At 39.1% G+C, this 17700-nt stretch overlaps 1 protein-coding gene across 3 annotated transcripts in view; it reads left to right on the top strand.

Annotated features, from left to right (window-relative positions):
- The window catches only part of PHLDB2 (pleckstrin homology like domain family B member 2), a 68035-nt gene that overhangs the window by 29002 nt on the left and 21333 nt on the right, over positions 1-17700 (top strand). The window contains exons 6-13 of one of the 3 annotated variants that reach the window (XM_019470832.1): positions 1906-2034; positions 6419-6574; positions 7658-7768; positions 8506-8595; positions 12319-12462; positions 13298-13471; positions 14175-14315; positions 14894-14993. In XM_019470832.1, coding sequence (XP_019326377.1) covers positions 1906-2034; positions 6419-6574; positions 7658-7768; positions 8506-8595; positions 12319-12462; positions 13298-13471; positions 14175-14315; positions 14894-14993 — 1045 coding nt within the window. The remainder of the gene's footprint in view (positions 1-1905; positions 2035-6418; positions 6575-7657; positions 7769-8505; positions 8596-12318; positions 12463-13297; positions 13472-14174; positions 14316-14893; positions 14994-17700) is intronic. The other 2 variants (XM_009274584.2, XM_009274585.2) reach the window with 2 other exon arrangements.

The raw sequence follows: 17700 nt of genomic DNA, 5'->3' as shown, positions 1-17700 counted from the left end.
ATGATTCTATGATTCTTTTTCCCACCTAAAGGATTCTATGATTCTATGATTCTCCCTCATTGTGCAGCTTGCACATGCTACGTCCTCAGTATTTCTGAGCCCTGCTGCTGCTGCTGTTGTAAGACAGAGGCTAGTACAGGAAGTCCAGGTAATTGAATATGCTGGCTCCATTGCTCATTTTCACAAGCTTAAAAAAAATAAAATAATCTTTTGTGTTCAGCATTTTGTTCATCTGATTATATGAGCTGAGAAGCTGCACATGTAAATGAAAATAACAGAGCTGGGAATTTGGTTGAATTGGGCTTGAATGAGAATGCTTCCTGTTGTTGCTTTTAAATACTGGGAAAATGAAATCCCAGCCCCTTAATCCCACTCAGGTTTAGAGATGAAACCATAAAGAAAGCAGACAGCTAATACATGTTTGTTATTGTGCCTCTACCATGTGTGAGGGTTTGAGAACCTTGACAGGAACAGCAAAGAGAAGGTTTTGGGGAAAGACCATCCCACAGTTTGAAATGGCAGGTAATGTATACTAAAAGAAGTTTCTTCTCTATGGCCTCTGCCGTCAGGGTGCTGCAGAGTGTCTGATCATACAGCACCTGCTGAGCCATGCATTTGACTTTAAAATTAAATAGTAGTTGGGACAGGAAAGAGGACAAATGAGTGGATGCCATGACAGAATTCAGATATTCTTGGAGCATCGAAAAGAAGCTGAACTTTTGGTGCTGATACTGTTAATTTTTGAGTATTAAGGAGAGTTAGAGACCATCTGAGAGGAGATGCATAACTATAGAACAAGAAGTAGGAAAAGGGAACTATACCAGCGTGACTCTAGAAGGTAGCGGAGCACTGGGCTTCAGGGACTCACTTGATTGATTATGCCTAGCATAACAGGCATATTGTTTTTTTCCAGTTATTAACTACTCAGTTGAAGAAAATGCATCTGCTATGTTGGCCAGTGTAGATGCAAGTAGAAGGCATTGAAAAAATTCTTTGCGCTCTGATTTATTTGTTCCCAAACTTTGGTCCATAGATAAAACTACCTTGTAGACTATTATTTAATCTACAATTATTGGATCTACAGGGTCCATAGATAAAACTACCTTGTAGACTATTATTTAAGTGATCTACAGCCAGTCTTCAGAGCAGTGCTGCACAGTAAATCATGGAGTATTTTATTACAAAGGCTTAAAGGTTAAAGGCTTTTGAGGGTGAGAAGCAGTGTGTCAAGTACTGCTGCTCGAGTGGAACGAGAGGAAAGCTGAACTAGTTGGAGGAGACCAGGGAGGTCGAGCAGTCCCCTTTGATCCCCAAGAACCGGTTACAGTTCCTGTACCCTGAAGCAAATGAATTAATTTGCTAAATCACTTGGAGTTTCTGCTGCAATAGGAGTTCCTGGCCAAGTTACTTCTTTACAAAGCTCGGTCTTGTTCTGGTTTTTCACTGCTTGCTAAATGTACTTATCTGTACAGAGGCACATAGGCATGTAATTAATTCTCTTGGGAAGATCCATTTTCCCCTCACTGCCATCCATTTTGCTTTCTAGAAGGTACTCTTTTCTCTCTCCTTCATCAGTTACCTCACTAACATGGCTACCATTTCCTTTTTTCTTTTTTTCCTTTTTTTTTTTTCTTTTCACTAGGTGAGACAAGTGTTTGGGCAATGGGCTTTAACAGCATCATCCAGGCACGGGTACAAAACACAGTGATGAGGGAGATAATTAATCACCACACTAAAATGATTAATGTTTTGTTTTGATCATTTTGCATCCAAACTAACAAAAGGTTTCTGTCTTTGACCTACGTGATTCAACTGTTCGTTAAGGTTTTGCCACACACTGTCATAATCACTAACAACTGCTTGGGTTTGAAGGTAATTGTGTTTATTTTCTGGTTCATGCTTTAGGAAAAATTAAAACTTGATGCTGAGAGGGAAAAACTAGAGAGGCTTCAGGAGCTTTACTCCGAGCAGAAGACGCAGCTTGATAATTGCCCTGAGTCCATGAGGGAACAATTACAGCAGCAGCTGAAGAGGGTCAGTAGCAAGTTTTAAGATTGCACTAACTTTTTTTTTGTTGAATTTTTTTTTTTTAGAGTTAAGTGTAACATATTCTGTTTCAAGTATTCAACAAAGTGTCTGAACATATTTGCAACTTATACTTGTTAATAGTAACGAGGGTTATGGTTTTTTGTGGAATGCTTGTAATAGATAATGTGCACGGTGGCAAACAAGTAGAGTGCAAATGGGCAGGTTAGAAATAATTTTGTGTTGAATGTTTTTAAAGCGTTGGGCTACTTGCCTGTCATTAGCACCTTAGGCCTGCTAGGTGGTGTGGAAGCTGTTGTGATGTTCAGGTGGATGGTGGAGCATTGCTCTTTCCCTGTGTGAGCCAAGACAGGAGCTGAACTTTAGTCAGTGGGATCAGCCATTTTAGCAGCACTTTCCTGCTGCTGTTGTTTGATCCTGTTGTGCACTCCTCCTTTGCAATGCTGTAAATGGCTGTCTCAGTGAAGGCATGGATAATTTCTTTTTTTCAGTATATAACTTAGCTGCTAGCCTGAACTGTGCTTTGAAAAATTAATTTTGAAGATTATACCACTTATTAAAATAGCTTTATTTTTTCCTACACTTTCAACAGTTGCACATTGGTGTAATAAGCTTTGCATAAAGTCTTAATTGCAACTTGATTTTATTTTGTATTATTTGTAACCAAAAAAGCTACAATATTGTCTCTGAAGGCACAGTTATTTTCTGTGGAAAGGTTTTAGTATTCATTAATGTTAAGTTGGGTTTTACAGCACATATAGCTAGCTTTAGCAGGGGGAGAAAAAATTTTCAAAGCATCAGTACAGCAAGCTCAAGAGGCCATCTGAAAGTCAAACTAGGTTGTGGGGTTTTGTTGTGTTGCTTTTTTTTTTTTTCCTGGCTTGAGTGTTTATATCAGGAATAAGGTCTGTAATAGCAATGACCGAAAAAGGGCTTTTTTGCTTTACAGGAAATATTCTTTAGATTTTGGTTTATTTGCAGAATTCTGTTTTATTTTTTCAAGGAGCAAAAAGTAAAAAAGTCCAGCTTTGGCAATAACTATGTTAAATTCTTCTGTAGTAACTGAGAAGTTCGCTGGTTTTGAGACACTTAAGGATTTTTGTAAGTTACCTTAAAAAAAAAAATTAAAAATCACTATTATGTAATCCCTCATACATATTAAAAGGAAAGGAAGCCTTTCCTGTGCAGTCACATACTTGAAGGTATAAATTCATGAGAAGTTGCAGTCTTGTTGCTGTGGGATGGTAGTAAATCCTTTCTCACTATTGACCACCAAGAGGCTTCCAGAAATCTGTTTGGTTAAATTTTTTATTTTATTTTTCCTTTCCAGTTGGCTTAATAACGATTTTGGATTTGAAAGTGGGACGAAACTTGAAATGTGGGGGTGCAGCTAAATGTACGGTTGGTCCTATTGCATTATTCCAGGCCAATTGTAGTGAAAGTTAGCTGTGGCTGCTGTGGTCGGAGCAGTAGAAGTTATGACTGAATTAGTGCACAGTGTCTCTCAAATGGATATCAAGTGTGAGAGCAGTTATGAAATTACTGTAAGTATCGTACCCAAAATACAGAAGAGCTCTTCTTCCCCCCAGATCAGCCCAGCCCAGGATTAAATACCTGAGTTTGCAGCAGGTTATGTTGTGCTACTTTGCTGCCAATGCGGTAGGTGTGAAGGTGATGAATTCCCTTATCGCTTCATCTCTGGGACTTCAGTAACTTCGTAATTTGTGCCCGGGGAGTGGGCAGCCAATTTCACTGTAGCAGCTGGCTGCAGGGGAGGGGGGGGGTCTGGAGTTTGGGCTGGGGTTGGCAGTGAGCAGCTGGCATACTCTGTGTGCTTCCCAGTGTCCATAATGACTATACGCTCTCCCTGTTGGGCAGGGAGGACACTTCATCAGAGACTGGTGAAACCTGTGAGGTTGTGGAAGGCACTGAGGGAAAGCATTGAAGCCCCTGATGGCTTATTTAGTTAATTAAATTAAGTTTTTTAGTTAGTTAATTAGCATGCTTCATCTTTCACTGTTCATATGAAAGCGCCAAAGCTTGTTTGTTCTCATGTGTCTGGGTTTATAGAGATACGCATAAAAGGAGAAAGAGAATCGATGCCTGGATTCCTGCAGAGACCTGAGAAGATACTGTCCAGTGCTAGGAAATGCCTTACTCTTCAGATAAAATTCTCCTAATTTTTGAAGGTGTTGTGGGCCTATGGACCTCCCACCACATCCTGAAGTAAGGGCCAGGTTCTCTCCCATCAAATTTTCTCCAGTGGCAATACAGAAGTAATGGAGATGCCAGAGAAATTTATGGTTTGGAAATCCAATATGGAAACATTGTGTCTGTTGTTTGTTAATAGATTATAAGTTACAATATTTTGATGTCAGTTCTTGTAATAAAAGGGAGAGAGTATGCTTGTACTTGGTTCAGGAAGCCATTACCTACAGCAACAACAATTATCCTCCTACAAATCCTACACTGCTGAGTAGGATCCTTGTGAAGGTTATGGCAAGGACTCTGTGGACACATCTCGGAGCCAGACCTCGTGCCTCTGCCGCTGTGCCCTGCTCCCGCAGGCTGCCCGGGGTCTCGGGTCCCTGTGGGTCTGCCTGCCTGGTGATCTCGCTGCAATGCGCTTGCAACCACTGGCAGAGCTAAGGTACTGCCACTTACCCTTTGGAGGGTTTTAAAGTTGAAAATGGACTTGGTTTCAAATTAGGTATGTTTATTTTTCCCCAGTGGACACCGTGGTACAGAATGTGGTGAAATTCTCGTTCCACAGCACATCTCGCAAAGAATATAGCGTTTCGTGAGCTCAGCTGACTACCAGTTGCCTTTCCGGTAGAAGGCTATCGGCTGCCTTCTCTGAAGTCTGTTCTTCTGCCTCAATAGCAATTAACGTGGTATGAAATAGGCTGAATTTGTTGACTTTCATGGCCCAGGCAAAGTCCTAGCATTTGTTTTGAATGCTGGTGTTGTAGGTAACCGCTTTCTTGTAATTTTTAGCCCATGTCTTTGCTCTTGATCTATTCACTGTCTCCTACAAGTGAAAGGCACATCTTTGAAGAATAATGGGACGATGTTGGTGTTTCATATAGTAACTTGGATTCTTCAGCTTCTGCATCTCGTGTCTTTCCCTGGTACACTGGAAGGTGGTTTTGAATGCCTTTACAGAGACCTATCTGCCTATCTCAGTCACTAACCTTTAGGTTGAAATAAGAAAAGGACTAAGTTTTCATTTCTCTAAAATGATAAATTGCTTACAGGATATAGGTTTTCTCATGTAACAAGTTATGTACAATGTGCCTATTTTCGAGAGCTTTAGCATTTAATAACACTGTGATTACTTAAAATCCCTTTTTATTCAGAAGCCTGGAACTTGTAAGTGGGGATTCATGTTATGAATACACAGATGTTGCAGGAGAAAGATTAGCGTTCAGTTCTTGTGCTGAAAAGCACTGTAAACTTTATCTTGTCATTCCTAAGTGGAAGGCAGGTGTGTTCTTATTTCTTGGGTCTTTTCTGCAGCATTCAACCTCTTTTCCTGATAAAACCTGGCGTTGGTCCAGGGGAATGCATAAAAGTGGGCTGACGCCCCTTCTGAAGTAATGCAGCTACTGGCTAGGGTGGACAACTAGAGTCCTTGATTGTGTGTTTGCACAGGGAGCAATTGTTAGCTCCAATTCCGTGGTCCACGAGCCGCCTCTGGCTGAGCAACCAGCATGGTTGGACATCACTGCTGAGGTGACGGCAGCGTGCTGATAGCACACAGCTCCACATATCTTTTGTCTTATCTGACCGTACGTCTGTTAATAAAAACAGTGCTGGTACTTGGGCTAGACCAGAAGAAATTCTAACTGCAGTTCAGACTCCTTTGTTTGAGCGTGCATTCCCATAATTAGTTAATTCAGTGTGCAGGTCTCCGGTGTTACTAGGATGATATTTTCTGTCCTTTTTGGTTGGTAAGCAGATGCTGTCCCAATCTGGCACGTGACAACCTCACCAAACGGGTCCAGGCTTTGGTGGTGTCGCAGATAGGCTACAGCAGTGATCTGCCCAGCCAGGTGCACTCGGTGCTTGAGAGGCTCCAGCTTGATCTGAATGCTGCAAACCAGCTCCCTCACCATGCAGGTGCTTCGTCTTTCTCAGCAGGGTGGGGAACAGTAGGAGTGATGGAGAGACAATGATTAGCCCTATTTGTTCTTTTATTATGACGGTAGGTCACTAAAAGCATTGAGCTCCTCTTTGAACATGTTGTATGAGAGATGTAAACATCATTTTAGACTGATTTTTGTGTTTGTATCTCTACTCTGGTGTCAGTGAAAGCACGATTACTTTTTTCTTTTTCTTTTTCTTTTTCTTTTTTTTTTTTTTGCTCAAGGATGCTGATCTATTGGACATAGAAAGCAAACACTTTGAAGATTTGGAATTTCAGCAGCTTGAACATGAAAGCAGGTTAGATGAAGAGAAAGAAAATCTGACACAACAGCTCCTGCGTGAAGTAGCTGAATATCAGCGTAGCATTGTCAGTAGAAAGGTAAAAGCACTAACACTTGATTAATTTGTTCTTTGTTGTTGAGCATAAAGGAGATGAAATGGATCTACAACGTGCCTATCTGTAAGAAATAATGCAAAACTTTCATCTTTGAAAAAGCTTTTGCAGCAGAGCAAAGGTGATGGCCCAGTAACATCCCACTCAGATCGATCCCACACAGATCAAATCATGCACTTCTCCAAAAGGAAATAAATCAATAAAATTCCATGCCCTGTTTGTGTATTTGCATATGAAAATTAAACCCTTTAATTTGCTACAAAAAGTACCAAAACATTGTTTTTTCTTCTTTAAGAAAGGAGATTTGCACACTCTGGACAAAACTACAGTTATTTTATGCTCATGTTTTATCTTGATGTTCAATGATTTTGTTAAAATAATAATAGAACACCAAACTCATCTTTGAAAAAGCTTTTGCAGCAGAGCAAAGGTGATGGCCCAGTAACATCCCACTCAGATCGATCCCACACAGATCAAATCATGCACTTCTCCAAAAGGAAATAAATCAATAAAATTCCATGCCCTGTTTGTGTATTTGCATATGAAAATTAAACCTTTAATTTTTAAAATCAGTTGTAAAGGTCCTATCTCAACCAATTAAATACCGTTTTTCAGAAGATCAGAAGTTGCATCTCTAAACCAGTTCTGTTCAGTATATGGATGCTAGTCACCATATTATCAAAGAATATATGCAATTGTTCTTTTGCCTTAATTTTTAAAATCAGTTGTAAAGGTCCTATCTCAACCAATTAAATACCAGTTTTTCAGAGATCAGAAGTTGCATCTCTAAACCAGTTCTGTTCAGTATATGGATGCTAGTCACCATATTATCAAAGAATATATGCAATTGTTCTTTTTTTTTGTCTCTTGAATAAATTGTCTCTTTATTGTCTAAATCTTATTTAATTATTCTCCTTCAGAGCAGTAAGCTGTCTCGTAAAAATTTTTTTTCCTACTGCTTCACTCATATGAATGAGTTGAACTATCATAAATAGGATCATTGCTGCAGGTTGTCTTGTGCTTTGAAAATAAAACATGTAAATTGCCATTATTTTCTTCTTCTATTAGGAAAAGATATCTGCTCTCAAAAAACAGGCCAATCATATTGTCCAACAAGCACAAAGAGAACAAGATCATTTTGTAAAAGAGAAAAACAACTTAATAATGATGCTACAAAGGGTAAGTATTTATTGTCTTTCAAATATTTTTAGCGTGTAATAAAAGAGCGTTTCACAGAATAAAAGAATGTAGAGCATGAGAAAACCATCAGTTGTGCAGAAGCTAGCAAGAAGGTATGGACGTGATAGACATCTTTTGTATCCATTAACCTTTAATAAAAAAAGAAATCTTCTGTAATTAATCAGCAGATTTCCTAAAAGAAAACACTAGTGGCATTTGATAATCAAGAGCATTCTAGTGGTGTCCCCCTTCCGAGGACTCAGCCAGAGGCACCTGGTAGAAGCCTGTGCTCCCTGTGCGGCTGCTGGAAGCGTGTTCAGGCAGCTCAGATTTTTGACTTGTAATAGCCCGTACTAGGCCACAAGATGAGCTACTTAACGTCGGCTAACATCTGCTTAATAAGAAGCTGGCATGGACCCTTCACGTCCATTTTATGTTTTGCTTTTAATCGTGAGAGAAATCATGTTTAGTTCATTAAGCAGAACTAGCGTTTTCAAAATGCTGAAGGAAAAACCTTTTGGTTCGGCTGTGGTTAAGTAAAATATTTCACTAGCTTTTTGTTCTGTACCTCCATTTTTTTGTTCAGTTCTGCTGTAAGTGGATGAAGCCGAAGCTCTGCTGTGCAGTTTCCAGCCTTCTATGCCAGCGTGTTTCTTTACACACTTAAGAAAATGGCTAGCATTTATTTTCACTACACGGCTGTTGGTATATAATATAAAATGTCTGTTATTTAACAGGAAAAAGAGAATCTCTGTAATCTGGAAAAGAAATATTCCACGCTTTCCGGAGGAAAGGGATTTCCTGTCAGTCCCAATAGTCTAAAAGAGGTAAAGAGATTCACTGCTTTTTACTTTACCATAAGTAACTTTTAATAACACTTCATACAAAAGCACTGCAGTATTTAGTGAAGTCCTATTCATACAAATTTTTTTGAGATGTGATGAAATTACTTTGTAAAGCTATTTGTGGAAGTCCAAATGCATGGGTGAGCAAAAATAGCTTCTCTTGACATTTTCCCAGATGTAACTGGTATCACTTTAATCTCTTGCCCTGGAAAAATGATCATTTTTGTGTGTGGGGAAGGGGTGTGTGGAGTGGGGTGTGTAATTTTCTCAAAATAGACAATTAAACCTCATTGAAGTGAAGAAGAATGAGGTCCAGGAATAACTCTGTTCAAGTACGAATACAGTTCACTCTTATTGTTGCACTGTAGATTTTACCATTGCCTCCCCTCCTTTATTCTAAGGCTCTGCAGTAAAGCATGACAAGCGTACGTTTTGATCTTTTTAAAAAGCATTGCATTAAAGACTTCAGGCTATTGTGGGTTGTAAGTTGCTTATTGAGCTATTTATTATTATTATTTATTTAACTGTTTTGAATAGTTAGAGTAAAGGTGTCAAATATTTTTTTGCTGAAAAAAAATGAGTTAGTTTGGGTAATGCACGATGAGACCCAGAGCTTACCTGCAGCTGCCAAGACTTCAGAGCTTTCAGAGTACCACTTTAAGCCTCAAGGTCCGTGAGCAAGGTCAGTGTAAGGTAAGCCACAGCGCATTGCAAAGATTCAGTCAGCACGTACGATATTAGCATTAACTCCCCATATTTATCTTCTTGACTTGACTTGGTGAATCTGCAAATTGCAGATAAACATGAAGTTTTAAATGGAGAAGCGGAAAATCTAGCATTTAAAATACACTGACAGGTATCTGTGGCTGCTTCATTAACTTCTGCTTAAGAGGTCTGACTGGACTTGCTGGATCTGCTTGTATCGAAGCCCTGAACAAGATCTACCCCATCTAACGATGTAGGTGTCGCTGTGGGAAGTTGGGCTCTTGAAGTCTAAAGCAACCACCTGTCCTCTCAGCACCTGGGAAATGTGATCTTGCTTATTTGGGCTCGAAGTTTCTGGTGAACCCGGGTGGCCTCCAGCACATGCCAGTGGGGTTGAGCACCCTTCCTCACTGCAAGCCACGTTGCAGGTGCTTAGACTTCCGGTGTCCTAGGTGGCACTCTGGTCTGGACATCTGACCTCCCACCAGGACATCTGGCAAGTCTAAGCTTCATTTTTTTCATTTTGAGATGGATCTGTTCATTCTCTCACTAGAGAGTGGATGCTATCTCTGATTTTTTGTCTTCGTATCCACATAATGGTTTGTTTAATCACAGATATTTCAAAATGCAACTACATTAAGTGAGCCTGACATTCTTTTTATTGAAATGGATAATTCAGCGGTGTCATTCTGTTCACTGCAGTGAAGTCAGTTAGGTCTTACTCTAAGGTAAATGAGAGAAGGAACAGCACGGATTATCTGTTCCATGCTCAGTGTCCCCATAGGTTCTCTCCTATAAAAGAAATGCCTTTCCTTGCCAGGTGTTATGTTTGTCTCAGTCCAGTTTAATTTTTCTCTGACTTTCCGCCACCTTTAAAAATCAGGCACCAAATGGCACGCAGGCTTAAACAGACTCCCTGCACACAGAACTTAATTTCACCACGCGGTTGCTCACGTATCACTCGAGTCTGCTCCTCACCAAAGCACACGTTTGTAACTCCCCTCCATCCATCGTGAAGCTTACTCCCTGCATGCATAGCAATAGAAAGTAACACGGCCTCATGTAAAGAGGTAGGATGCTTATCCCAGTACTTAAATAACCGAGGAAAATCAATGCTGTTTAGAAGTTCAGCGTTGTCAAAATGACTTGGATGCCTAATCGGACTTGAAACCATTTATTTAATCTAATTTAATAGGGACCTGAGCTAATTCACAGCAAAGTCATTTGTTGTTTGCTTTTTTTTTAACCCCACGGTGAATCCCTATTGGGGTTGTGAGTCTAAACTGAATGTTTTTCATGTAATGGTGAAAGTGCTTTTATCCTCTATAAAAATGAATGCAATATTGCATTCATAGACTTGCCAAGTTTTGGTTACTGATATGCTGCTACCACAAGATTGTAATGAAAGTTTTATGTGTATTCATACTGCAGTCTATTTTACTGTAATATGGCCCCGTGTTTTGAGAGGGCAACTTCAGTATCTTACGCAGTTTCCTTCTCATTTAATAGTTCATCAAATGGTATCCGAGTCAAGATTTGCCTCCTATTTCTAGAGTGCTATGTTCACAGTATGATACTTAATTTTCCAGAATTGTGTATCTGCTTGAAATAACTGATAAAATACATTGAAAATTATTTTCATGGTATTTTTCTCAACCTGCCTTCTATGATCATTGCTAAATGTATGCATTTTTGAAAAGAAGAAATACTATAGCAGTCTGCGGCTTCTGTTATTGAATTGCCAAAGTATACATGCTGGCATGTCAGTGTGCTGGTACAGTAACAGAAACATAGCCCCTTCGACACCTTCTCAGTTAAAAAGCTGCTTACCATCTTGATTTAAAAATAAGCATATTTCTATCTTATTTTTATGACATTGCTTCGACAGTAATTTATTCTTCCTTTTGCATAGCCTTGTTTTCGATGGATAAGGAGTTAGGACATTTGACTTCTTACAGTCTGGCACCCTATACAACATGGATTAGAATCCATATTTTATTTTTTAAATAACATTTATTCAGTTAACACCAGAACACATGCAATAATTGTATTCTGCAACTATATCTCAAATCTGGTTGCATAAATCTTCTCTGCAGGCAGAAACGCACTTGGATGTCCATGCCTTTCCTAAGGAGTTAGGACATTTGACTTCTTACAGTCTGGCACCCTATACAACATGGATTAGAATCCATATTTTATTTTTTAAATAACATTTATTCAGTTAACACCAGAACACATGCAATAATTGTATTCTGCAACTATATCTCAAATCTGGTTGCATAAATCTTCTCTGCAGGCAGAAACGCACTTGGATGTCCATGCCTTTCCTCAGTCCATCACCTCCTGTGTTTTTTTTTTTTAAAAAAAAAAAAAAAAAGACAAATTGTAGTGGCTATGGGGCTAACACTAACAGCATCTTACCTGAGTCTCCCGGTAACACCTCAAAGTTAGAAGCAACTTCCAGACAATGCAAATGGAAGGTGTTGTGTCAGCGTAATTAGAGTAGCAACGGCTTGTCCTTATGTAGGTTCCTCCCATTTCTGTTAGTCATTTGGTTTGCTTAAACTAGCTTAAAAGTTAGGCAAGAAATGAATCAGGGTAAGTTATTTTATTTAAACACGGAGGGGGAGAAATAAAAAAAAAAGGGGTGAATAAAATTTGTCCTTTCTTTTCCTCCAATCTGCTTTCCCGAGAAAGAGCTACTTAATTTGTAAAGGGTATTTACATTTTAGTAAAGACTTCTGGTCACTTAATGTACATTTGCTTTTTGATCACACAAATGTGTTGTTTTTTTTTAAATGAGGAACAATTTTCAGAATCCAAGTATTCAACATTTGAAAAGCTTGATGATAATTTTATTTTATTTATGATGAAGTATTTCAATGATAACAAATATTTGGCTGTATCACCCTAAACTAACTTTCATCGTGCTGGATACATTAATACTCTTGCACGTCTTTTGGCTTTTGCTCCTTTTAACTTCTTAATTCCTCCTTTTAGGGCTATATCAGTGTAAGTGAAATTAGTGAGCTGTATGGCAATTCCACGAATATATCCCCTTCCACCCAGCCCCCCACAGATGCTGAAGCAGTTGCCACTGAGCCTTCCACGGCTGTGCTGACGAGCCAGCCACAAAATAAAGAGGTTTGTTTGAGAGACATTTCCCTTTGTTTGCATTGTTCTTTCATGGCTGCCTTTTTTGTTTTCTTTTTTTATTCTTTTTTTTTATTATTTTTTGGTGATTCAACATATAACAAATTGACCCTAAGGCAAAATGCCGTCTGCCAGTTACCGAGTCAGATAACAGTTTAATAGTAAAGCTGAAGGACTGCTCCAGTTGTAAAGTGTCTTTGATGTAGATGGGACTTCAAAGGCCAAAAAACCTGAATACTTATGACCCAAGCAGCAATAAGTGACGATCTTTGCCTGTCAAACACTGTAATGTAACGCACCTTTGGAGAAACAGCCTGTGGACACATTTAATGATTACTCGTTCAGTGGTGCTTAGGTGTTAATTTTCTGTTTTGTAGCTTTTTTTTTCCTGTGAGGTGGTAGAAGTAGTATGTCTTGAGTATTTGGGGGAGATGGGTAGCTTCTACGTATCTTAGCTATTCCACAGAGGATGTCCAATCTGTGTCTTCGTGCTTACTCTTTCTTTTCCTCATTCTTTGTGACATTTTTGCCTTTGTAATGACCATAGCAAATTTTGAATAAATACCCTTTTAAAGGAATGGAGTAATCTTATGAATGTAAAGACACTTACCTTTGGGTTGCAATAAGGCAGCAACTGGTTTAGAATCTGGCATTTCTGTGCTGCTTCCGGTAGTTAAATACACCTCGAGGGTTGCAATACAACACATCTCTTCCCTGCTAAACACTCCAACAAACACAGTGCTAAAACTGCAGCTTGTATGTGCCATATCTTTTGAGCAATTCCAAAAAGAAAACTCTGTGTGTAATTTCTCTTTTTTCTATAAAGCTAAGATCACCTCTCTGTTCTGGATTTGTGTTTCCTCACTCTCTTTCTCCTCGCTCTATTGCTCAACTTCCATCAGTCCATTGGCCTGAGGTCATGGCTACTCATGTAGATCCTATTCCTTTATCTGATACACCTCCACCTCTGCCAGCTAAGAAACACCGCAGGCAACAACAGGTAACAGATTCAAAGCTGATAACTTGGGATTATTTTGTTTGCTTGTTTTTGTTACGGTGGCCATGAAGTTGATTTACATGTGAAGTTTTTAGAGTGATATGATAGATCATAAGTTGATCCTGCTTGCAGAGTGTTGCACTTAAAGGCACCGCTCATTTAAAAATAAGCACAATGCATTTTAGAATGTTACTGAACAAAAATTCTCCTTATATAAACAATCCAGAGGCAAATACTAACGTCTAGGAGCCATTGTAACTCCGAAGACTTGCAGCAATGAAGTACAGGTGGCTACATTTGAAATCCCAAATTAATTTTTCATATACATTTGAACAATGCCTCTCAAAAGCTGTATTGGTTTTAAGCCACCAATTCATTAGAACAACTTGTAAATAAATGTTTTTCTTTGTAATTCGATTCCACTTGTACACTAGACTTGAGTTTTAAAAAAAAAAATTAGGTACAGGGACACGTACACAAAATGTGCACATGAATTTAATGTATTTTCTGAATCAGGATGATTTTAATGTGATATTTGTAGAAATCCTGGAAAGCACTGTGAAGCAGGAGGTACTCTGTATTTTAGATTTCATTCCTTCCAGTGAAGTTCCCAGACTTACCACCTTCAGTATATTCCATATAGTGCATAACTGAGCAAGTAGGTCAATTCGTTTTGTCAAAACTGTGTAACAAATTACATTTGAAGCATTTCAGAAATCTGGAAGAGCGAAAGAAGCAGCACAGGGAATGCATGTACATGAGTGATACTTTACCTCGCAAGAAAACGACTCCGTCTGTATCACCGCACTTCAATAGCGCTACGCTTGGACGCAGCGTTGCATCTAAAGTACGTAGTTGCATGCTATTAATAGCCTTTGAATGTCTGTATAAAAGCCTATATTATGCTAGAGGTAAGGCTGGGTAGCACTGTAAGCTTTACCTAATTCCCCAAATTCATGCCTGAAATTGACTTTGAAAGAAATTCAGGTTTATTAACATGTGGAAATACACATGAAGCCTTTATTTTGACCTCTGGAAATGCTGTGCTGCAATAGTAATCCTGCATTTATGATTAATGTATCTCAAGAATTGTATTTCCAGGCTAGTTTAAATTGAGTCTAGAAGAGACACAACAGGTTGTTTTTCTTCCTACCTAAGGCCTCTAAATGGTAAAGATAAGGTTGTGTATAAAGTGAAAATATTCTTTACTTGTGACGCGGTAAATCAACAAACAGCAGCAAGGTGGAGATACTGCTTTGAAAACATTTTGGTCTGATAGACTGTGCACAACTAAAATATCCATGGCTGATTGATATGACGTGACATTGATACCCCTGACAAAGCAAGTTATTTTACCGTTAGTTGCTGATACAAAAGAAGTCTTGAAGTGCAGTTTTAAGCACATATTTACAAAATTTCCTGCAGGGACATTTACCATTAGGACAGAGCAACAGCTGTGGCAGCGTACTTCCTCACTGCCTGGCAACCATGACCAAAGAGTCAGAGTCGAGAAGGATGCACAAAGGTAAGACCTTTTTATTTGATTCATTGCTGTTGAAAGTCAGTGTTCAATTTTTTCAGAAAATAAGTCTGAAACTGGTGTTGCTATAATCAACAGGGCTATAAAATAAAAGTTTCCTTCTTGGTGAAAAAAGCAAGCTCTAAATGTCATTTGCAGATATCGGCAAAATAAGATGTTAAGATGATGATGTAGGCGCACATGCAGTTTTGAAGTATGTGGTCATCAAATATACTCCAGTAAAGACGAAAAGTATATTGAAAAATGCACATTGGTTTAACTGGGTAATTTCTGTGAGTGGTTTTGAGGCAATATATTAAAGATATTACATGTTGCTTTCTTTTTTTCTTTCTTTTTTTTTTCTGTAATTCTTTCCATGTCGTGATCTTAAAAATTGTTTTTCACCGGCATATACTTTTTGCCTGGACAAAGCAATTCCCTAGACGGAGATACCTTGGCAAATCTGTAACTGTGCTGTTGTAACTAGTCTTAAATATTTGGGCTACAAAATAGGAAAGGAGAGAGGTGTTCTATCGTGGATAGATAGCTGCATTTTTGTTATAGGGACACGACAATTCTGGATCCAAAAGGAAGTTACATCTTTGAAACATTGTCCTGTAGGCTATGGGATTCTGTGTCTGTCATTTGTCGACTTGAGTCGATACACTTAATTTCCGCTTTAACGAGATGCGTTACTCATGAGTGTCCCATCTTCACAGGGAATTGCTCCTCAGTGCCATCTGTCAGTTTCTCTTCTTTCTGGCATCTGCATCGCTGTTATCAATACAAGTGCAAGAGGTCCTTATGTAGAATTGCGCTGACTAAGCCTGAGCTGAGAGAGATCTATCCTGTTGTTACAGGACTTGTCAGAGCTAGCAGCTGTTAAAGGTCAAAGAGCCCGACTGAGGTCAGCCATACGCACCAAGATGACTCAATACAGGGATGGAACAAGCTTGCTGCGGGATCATGACTTACTGTGCTCACTTTATAGAGCTGATCCAGTTGTGATTTGTTGGTTTTGAGCTTTAGTTATGCAGCAGGCCTTCCACAAACCTACCACATTGTGGCTAACTTAGCCTGAAGTATTTCAGATGTGATAGAAAAGGACCTTCATACTCAGCTTGGGAAGCTTCTTTGATGTAATGTGTGTGCAAGGGTGGAATAGGTTGCAAGTACATTCAGACTCATCGTTATGCTGTTGTGCAGAAAACACTTTGTTTCAGTTTGAAAATCAGCAAGGACGGTTTGGATAAAATTCGATGACGAGATCACATGTTTAAAATTGGAAATATTTCTGTAAAATGGTTGCAAAAGAGCATTAGCATGTGACCTAAAACACAATTACAAAGTGTTACCAAACCTAATACAGGCAAAGAGAAAAGTTTTAAAAATAAATTGATCAGTTTAAATGTTCCATTTTTTGTCAGCCTAAAACTAAGACAATTCTAAGAGTATAGGCAGACTTCTTGTCTTAAGAGTAAAAAGAAAAAAACCCTACAAACCAAAACTGAATTAGGGCCTGACAAAGAAGAGGGGCAGGGGAGAATAAGAAAGTATTCGTTAAGGCACTTGGCACAGTACTTGCCACATGCCACGAGGAATCATGTGTGCTGTACTGCCTGCCATACTAGATGACGACGATTATTCTTTAAAAGATCCAAAGGTTTGAATGGAAATACTAAACTGCGAAGAGAGCCTTAAGATATTAATTCATGCTAGGAAAGAGGGCAGTTCTAGAAGATGGCCTATTCTGAAACATCAGCTTTGCCAAAGGGAAATAGTGTTGCTGACAGGTGCTTTACTTGAACTCTCACAGGATTTGCAAAGTAAGAGAGTCAAAACACGAAGGATATAGGAGTGCAAGGATTGTTTGTGGCTTGACTGCCTCTCTTAGTAGTTGGTGAAGGGTTTATTCCCTTTGTGTTCAACATGGAGCTCCCTGAATTTATTGCTGTTGGAGGAGCTTGAAGAGTGTAACTGCTTCCTCTTGCTCTGAAGTGCCGTGTTTCGAGGTTGGGGAAAGCTCCTTTGTCTTGGTAACACACCACAAAAGTTTTTGCAGGGCTCTTTCTGCACTGCAGTGCAGAGCTCAGCAAGGACAGAGACGTCCAAGTCAGGTGGCTAGAGTCAGATCTTGGAGTACTTCTATTCAGCTATACAGAAGGGTCAGAGAAACAGCCTTTAAGCACCTTTCAGCCTTGTAGGCATAGCCTTCATGAATGTCGTGGCACGAGCAGGGAAGAGACTGAGTTCAACTTGGTGTGATTTCTGGTTTCCCCTAGCACCGCAAACCCATGCTCAGTGCGCGAAGGAAAAACAAGCTTTTCTTCAAAGTCATGAGTAAAGAAAGTGCATTTCTGTGGGACAGTGAGATTTGGGAAATGTTTAGAACGTGGTGTAGTATTTAAACATACCACACAGTACAACTGAAATGGAATACTATTGTCAATTAAAATTCTGAAATCTTATGTGGCTTCCACTAAAATCAGCAGGACTTGAGTCTGTGTAACTAAGATTAGTTTGTAACTAAGATGAAATGTTTAGAACGTGGTGTAGTATTTAAACATACCACACAGTACAACTGAAATGGAATACTATTGTCAATTAAAATTCTGAAATCTTATGTGGCTTCCACTAAAATCAGCAGGACTTGAGTCTGTGTAACTAAGATTAGTTTGTAACTAAGATGTTTGCGCGGCAGTTCGTGCAGGCA

Source organism: Aptenodytes forsteri, unplaced genomic scaffold, assembly GCF_000699145.1.
Source record: "Aptenodytes forsteri isolate BGI_AS27 unplaced genomic scaffold, ASM69914v1 Scaffold287, whole genome shotgun sequence".
Classification (NCBI taxonomy): domain Eukaryota; kingdom Metazoa; phylum Chordata; class Aves; order Sphenisciformes; family Spheniscidae; genus Aptenodytes; species Aptenodytes forsteri.
The sequence above is the reverse complement of the archived record's forward strand: the minus strand, read 5'-3'. Positions and strand labels throughout refer to the sequence as shown.